The sequence below is a fragment of the Myotis brandtii genome, unplaced genomic scaffold, assembly GCF_000412655.1.
Source record: "Myotis brandtii unplaced genomic scaffold, ASM41265v1 scaffold37, whole genome shotgun sequence".
Taxonomy (NCBI): Eukaryota; Metazoa; Chordata; class Mammalia; order Chiroptera; family Vespertilionidae; genus Myotis; species Myotis brandtii.
In genome coordinates, this window is record NW_005364225.1 from 3,021,079 (window position 1) to 3,028,676 (window position 7,598).

Consider the following 7,598-nt stretch of genomic DNA (forward strand, 5'->3'; position numbering starts at 1 on the left):
AAAAAATAAATGTATTTTTCATCATCATATACTGTGTTTTTGTCACTCGAATGAATTTTATTATTTCTTCAAGGTTCTTCACATACGTACACCTTAAGAGATATCAAGTAGGCGTAACATGTTCTCAAAAAATTAGGGTTGGCATTTTGAGTCAGATTTTGCTGGTTTTGGCACACACTCACAAAAAGGTTGCCCACCCCTGGCCTATCCTATACCTATACGCAGAGTCTCGGACTCTATTCTTCATGGGAAACAAAATGCCCACACTGCAAGTATTTGCAGAGAGAATATATTTTCAACACCCACATGGTACGATACCTTTCAGAAGTTCAGATGAGAGAGACAGTACTTATGGATCCTCTACAGATTCTCTCCCTGGAAAAAGTCTAATCATCAGAAAAATCATATGCCAAATCAGCTTCTCTCTGGATTATATTTAAGAAGTTATTTTAAAAATATCATGCACATGTCTATTTGTTAAGAAAGAGCCCATTAAAACTCAACACCATGTTTTCTGTTAGAGTGTAAATAGACACTAAGGGTTTACAATAACCCTTTATCATTGAGTGTTTGGTTTTATTTAATATTTCAATAACTCTGAAATGGCTCACATAAATCATTGGAGGGATTGGATGGATCTCACTCAAATTATCAGTGATTACTCATTCCTCCAAGCAGAGATCAGTGGTTCTCAACTATAAAGATGCCAACATATCCATCTATGAATGCAAATACCTGGGCCCCAGTTTACTGACTCCGATTCTGCAGGACTTTCAAAAGCTTCCCAGGTTGAATCTAACATTAACCCCTTGTTGAAAACTACCTTTCCATGATGATTTTCTGTATACAACAATTGGAATCATTTTCTTCCTCCTTTATTTTTTCATGAGCAACATGTTTATTTTCATCTGCTGATCTCTATGACAACTGAATTGGTATACATTTTGATTTATCTGTTTTCCTCACCTAAATGTCTATAAAATCTAATCATCTTTAAATTGGATTTATATCTATCTTGAGATTAGTATACTGTACCTAAATAAATAGCATTTACTCTTTAATTACATGTAACTTGACGTTTTCTTTAAATAACCAAGTAGAGGAATAATGAACCTGAAAATCAGACAGCATTGTGAAAAACACATTACTATTTCAAAAAAGTCTTTCCATTCAGAGCATATAGGATGGTTAATGCTCTCAATTGATTTCTACTTTATTCCAACAAAATTAATTTTCAATAATACAGTTTATATAATATTTTAGTAGAGCAGAGAGTTGCTTTAAATATAGTCTGTTTGACTTGTTTTCCCTTTCATTGGGTTGTAGTAAAACAATATAATAAATTTTTCCTTCCTTTTAACCCCCAAAGCTTTACTGAAAAGGAAAATGGAGGCGGGGGGAGGGGGCCTTGAAACCTAGTTCAGTATCTGGTTAAAACTAGTCTTACTTCCCCACTCTGACTGACTTGGGCAGAGCTGCAGAGCCTAACCCCAGGACCCTGCCACAGCTGACTTGGGCGGAGCTGCGGGGACCCTCAGGGGCCGCCACAGGAATAGATAGATAGATAGATAGATAGATAGATAGATAGATAGATAGATAGATAGATAGATAGATAGAGTATAGATATAGATATAGATGATATAGATAGATATAGATATAGATATAGATATAGATATAGGTGACTCCCCACGAGTTCAGTTCTGGCTTTGGATCCGGAATTCCCCTGGACCAGCAGATCTGTGAAATAAAAGTTAAACTTTCCTCCCTCAGAGTGCTGGCTGATCAGTCTCCCGTGCATTCTGCCACAACATTATCAGTATTCTGTTTTCAGTTTTATTTATCTACCCCTCTACATTATGATCACTTAAAGACTTGGGAATATATATCATTTCTTTTTGGATTTCTAACACTAAAAATACATAATGAATGAGTACCGTGATGAGCAACAAAGAGTTGAATTTCATATTTCTTAACTCAAATTTAAAATTTTAACATAAATTTAACATAAATTTATAAAAAATATAAATTTAACAGAAAGTACTTTGAAGTTCTAACAAATTAAGTTTATTTGTAAATGAGTAGGTGTGCCAACATATAGTGAAAAAACACTAAACTAATTATTCTATCAACCTGAGTTCTTGCCCTTGCTCAGATGTGATGAGCTGGGAATCTTGGGCAAGTCACTTAATCTTTCTGTTTTTCTTTTTCACCTGTAGAGTGAGAAGAGTGAAGATCAGCTCTAACATTTATGACTTCTAAATGCCAGCCTCTCTGGACACAAAAATGTAAATAATATTTTCCAAGCCTAACCCACAGGCTCTCTATCTAAAGAATCAACGGAGATTACATGTGGCAAATTGTTTCAAAGAGTATAAAGCACTGCAAAATACACGTGGTGCAATCATCATAACAGTTTCAAAGCTCAAGACCTGGCCAGTTTTTCTCATTCCTAATTTTTCCTCTTACCAGTTATGTGTCATATTGCAAGAGAAATGCATTCCTTTTATCTTCACCTAATTCTGAGTCAGTTATATTTAAATCCTCTGGATAATTTTAGGAATAAAAAACTTACCAGCATTTCCTGAATACTGTCCTATGTGCATTTTAAAAAATCTTGTTTCATCCTCTAGCCAAAAATTATCATACGAAGCATAAGCCAATGTATCATCTTCAGATTCCAATGCCACATGCAGCATAAAACTGGTATTTTTCTGATTTACTATGTAGAAAATCTTTTTTAGACCTAGCCAAAATTCGCCTGTAAAATAAAAACACAGCTTTTTAAAATATATTTTAATACAAATTAGAATAACCCTTTATCATTGAGTGTTTGGTGTTATTTAATATTTCAATAACTCTGAAATGGCTCACATAAATCATTGGAGGGACTGGATGGATCTCACTCAAATTATCAGTGATTGCCTAATTCGGAGGGAAAAAAACTCCCACTTCTACTTCGCTAGACTGTGGATAACTAGACTCCGTTTTATTTCCCCAAATTAAATTCAAAAATTCATTTAAAGGTTAATGAAGTAAAAAGTCAAGTTTTACCTTAAAACATGTCAATAAAAAGCCAGTTGAAATGTTATAGCAAATAACAAATAATGTGTACTGGTAAATATAAGCGGTCTAATCTCCAAATCGGCACCTTTTAATGAGACGTTCCCTGATAATGCTCAGTTGAAATAATTTTTTTTCTGTCTTTGAGAATAATGCTTTGTGAACAAATATTTCTTTGTTATAACGCAGCTTGTGAATTACCTACAAATGGAAACATAATGTAATAACATTGGAGTATCCCCAGATTTAGGGTCAATATTTCCAAGACAATTGTAGATCTACTGAAGGAAGTAAGGGTCTAGTCAAAATAAACTTCAGAGAGTTGGGGGACAGTGTGACAGCATTCAAATTCTTAAAACTATAGCTAAGATTCTAAGTCCCTCTCCAGGGCTAACAGGGGTATTTTAGCTACATACCCACTTGGAATTTAAAATTATCCTGAAGAAGTAAGGGTAGAAAGGGTGTACAGGAAGTAATAAAGAAATACAGGAAGTAAAATGGGTCCTCAAGGGGCTGTGTAGTGTCTCAAATCTAGGACTGTCCATTTTAAATGCCCCTGCGATCTCTCCCCTCTACCATCATCCCAAATTTAAGACTGAATATATTTAACTTAATCACAAGTTGTTTAAAATATATATATGAAGTATAAAGCAGTCTGTGTGAAAGAAATCAGCCTGAAGACCATTTTGTCAAAACTCATATAATTTCCCCAACGAAACAAGCATAATGTAAGGAAGATGAAAATTCAAAGGCTGAATTCAGGAAGAAACACTCACTGGAAATGTAACGGTTAATGCTGAGATAATACCAGCATGTTAACTACACTCCATAGCAGGGCAGATATTTGGCCTTCTACATAACATTTTATTTCATTTCACGTCCCTCCTAAAATCACTGGCATTCAGTGCTAAATCCTTGGATGACATTATTATGGGATGCTAACGATTTAAATTATAACAACAGTAACTTAAACTAACATAAAAATGATCAAAATCACCTGCAAACATTCCAACCAATGTAAAACCTACAGTATTCAGAAATACTGATATTTCTATTCACCAGCAAAAGTTACGCTGTTGTGTGGCAATAATGTAAACAGATTTTACAATCAACCTAAGGTTTACATTTTCCAGATTTTGAATATAGTGATTTTAATTGATATTTTTATAAAACACTACTCCCAGTTCACATTACTCGAATTTTTACAGCCACATACCTAAATTCTCCGTTTAATTTACTTGTGTAGACACAACACACATCTGAAGAATTTCAAGGTTTATGACAACCATGTCCATACATTTTTAGTTCTACAAATAGTTGTTGAGCACCTGCCAGAACTCTTCTGGGTACATAGCAGATACTTAATAAATACCCAATTTAGAATTTTCACACAAATCATATTTCAACAGGTATCTAAAATTAAAGATTTTCAAATTCCAACTAAAGACCTACTTATCTATATATATAAAAGCCTAAGTGACTGGCCAACCAGCTGACCGGCCAACCGGTAGCTATGACACGCACTGACCACCAGGGGTCAGACGCTCGATGCAGGAGCTGCTGAGCTGCGATGACTTGGCAGCTGTGGTTCTCAGGTGACACACCTGGAACCAGAGAGGAGTGAGCTCGATTCCAGGGTGCGGCACCCGAGAATCGCCCTCTTGCAATCCAGGACCCCTCGGGGGATGTCAGAGAGCCGGTATTGGTCTGATCCCTGCAGGCCTGGCCAAGGGACCCCACTGGTGCATGAATCCATCACCAGGCCTCTAGCCCATTGGCTCCCCACTTTGGGTCTGGCTCCCCACCAGGCCTCTAGCCCATTGCAGAGGTCGTGGGGCTGGCCCTTACAGAAACTTTTTGACTCAATTAGCTAAATGATGAGATGTGCAGGACCTACTGGCTGTGGCCCTGACATCTAACGCCTGTGCCGGCCCACCCACTTAATATCGATTTCCAGTGGAGGCAGCAAATTTTCCCACTACCACTCTCATCTGGGAAACTGGCCACAGCTTCCCTCCTTCTGGGCAGACAGTAGCGCCGGCAGGCAACCTCCAGGGAGGGAAGGAGGCGAAGGAGCAACTCAGGTGGGAAGAAGGAGGTTCCTGCTGCCACAGGACTCCACCTGGGCAGAAGGGCCTGGGCGGGAACCTGACATTGGCAGAGTCCTGCCCTAGGCCAACTGGATTCCAGGCTAAGTAAATCCTGTTTGCTAAATAATTGCATTTTGCAGCTAAATGCCCACAAGTCGTCAGTTACCACCAAACTTAGGGTAAAGTGAGATGAAAGAAGTGAGACATAATATTGGGAGAACAGAGGAGGGAGCCCGATTCCTGGGTGTGTCACCCCAGAATCACCCTCTTACAATCCGGGACCCCTCGGGAGTTGTCGGAGAGCCAGTTTTGGCCCACTCCCTGCAGGCCAGGCTGAGAGAGCCCCCCACCACCACCACCATGCATGAATCCATGCACTGGGCCTCTAGTTTTAAATAATTTGTCATATTAAGAGAGAATGATTTAGTCATATTTTCATATTCACAAGCATTTACTATTTTCTTACTAACAATTTGACCAAGAGACAGTCTATAGGTGTAATACCAAAAAGAAGAAAAAAAGATAAAGGAAAAATAAATATAATTTGACCTAAAAGGTCACCAAATCCATCCAGATAATCACACCACAACCTTTGGAAATCAATTCTCCCATCAATCCTTTTCTGTATCACAGTCCATCCACCTCCTCTGTAATCCATGTCACACATTACCTAAAATAGACCCAGAAAAGACAAAAATAACATACTATGACTTTCATCCTTTTATATAAAACTCATACTTCACCCTTAAGCCTAGAGAAAGAGAAGATGCTTTCACTGAAAGTTTCAATGCAATAGTATATTAATATATTCAATTTACTGATGCAGAGACTATACTTCCGTTAACTATAAGTTGGTTTTATGATAAACTAAATTCTTTGTAGAAATTTAAATGTCATTTCTATGGGTTCCTGTATCCATCATTTTTTTTTTAACATATAGGTGTTTGTAGCATTTTAAGGTTATTCTCTTATCCCTTAACTCTAAATATTTTTCAGTTGAGTAATAAGAGTACCAATAAGATGTGGTAGAGTGATGTATCTCTTGACAAATTAACTTTTCCTTTGAATGAAAGTGTTGATTTTGTAAAATACAGTGTTAAATATTTCCGTGTACCTGTCTTTGATTGTTCTTTTCTCCAAAGCCTGGGAGGACTGTGTGCAGGCTGCAGTTTTCAGGCACAGAGGTGTGATCTGTGTCCCACTTCAGCAGGCACTCATAGGTGTATCTTTTGGCACTGTGTGAAATGCCCCTAAAACAGTGGTTCTCAACCTTGGCTGCCCATTAGAATCACCTGGGAATCTTTTTAAAATCCTGATTTCTGGGCCTCATCCTCCGGAAATTCTGTTTCTTTGTTATGGGGTAGGGCCACAACCCCCATAACAAAGAAACAGAATTTCCGGAGGATGAGGCCCAGAAATCAGGATTTTAAAAAGATTCCCAGGTGATTCTAATGTGCAGCCAAGGTTGAGAACCACTGCCCTAAGAGGACAATGGTAGGGAGCCCATAGCAGTGACATGGGGGGATCAGAGCAATCCTCCCCATTAGAAACTTCCTGCTGCATAGACAGCGGCGGCGTGGAGGAAGCTAGGGAACAAACGCTCTCCCACAAAAGCGGTAATTGTGCGTCCCGCTCTTCAAAAACGAGAAGCCTTCCCTTTCCACATCGGCTCTGGCCCATTTTTGAATTAAATAATTTAAAAATTATTTCCCGCCTAGTTCCTAATCTTTTGACAGCTTGTGAATAGGTGTCAAAGAATAATGTTAGCAATTCTAAGAAAAGACATTGCTAGTATCTACTTAGAAAAAAAATTATTTTATTGGTGTAATAAAGACTATCAACAAGGTGTGATACCACTCTAATAAACTCTCTTATGCATAAAGAAGTATCAGAAAAATTATATATATAATATATATAAATATACAGAATTTCTGGTAGAAATTTCTTCTAGAAATCCCACTATAGAACTACTGAGAATAGACATCAATGATTTATTTTATTCAATTTATAAATGAGTCAGCTTTTCAATGTCTCACTTTAATGTTTTTTTTTAATTATTAACTTATACAATCACATAAAAGCACTTGTCATACAAAAAAATTATAACTATATGCAGGAAAGGAAATCAAAAGTATTTTTAGTGAGCTCTAAGGCAAAGCACACCATTATTTTCTAATATTTATAAGCTAATTAAAGCAAGTAAGTATTTATATTGCACAATCTGCTTACTGTAAGGATAATATAAGATCCTGCACCAGCCCAGCTAGCATAGCAAGTGGTTGAGTGTCAACCTATGAATCAGGTGATCACAGTTCAATTCCTGGTCAGGGCACTAGCCCGGGTTGCAGGCTTAATCCCAGTGTGGGCATTCAGGGGGCAGCCAACCAATGATACTCTCTCATCATTGATGTTTCTATCTTTCTCTCTCTCCCTTCCTCTCTAAAATCA

General features: G+C 37.5%; 1 protein-coding gene across 1 annotated transcript in view; it reads right to left on the bottom strand.

The window, feature by feature from the left end:
* ANGPTL5 (angiopoietin-like 5) overlaps nucleotides 1-7,598 on the bottom strand; it is a 19,276-nt gene that overhangs the window by 3,435 nt on the left and 8,243 nt on the right. Inside the window, exons 6-7 of the mRNA XM_014544572.1 lie at nucleotides 5,700-5,820; nucleotides 2,573-2,758 (exon numbers count right to left, since the gene is read on the bottom strand). Of these exons, the coding sequence (XP_014400058.1) occupies nucleotides 2,573-2,758; nucleotides 5,700-5,820 (307 nt within the window). The remainder of the gene's footprint in view (nucleotides 1-2,572; nucleotides 2,759-5,699; nucleotides 5,821-7,598) is intronic.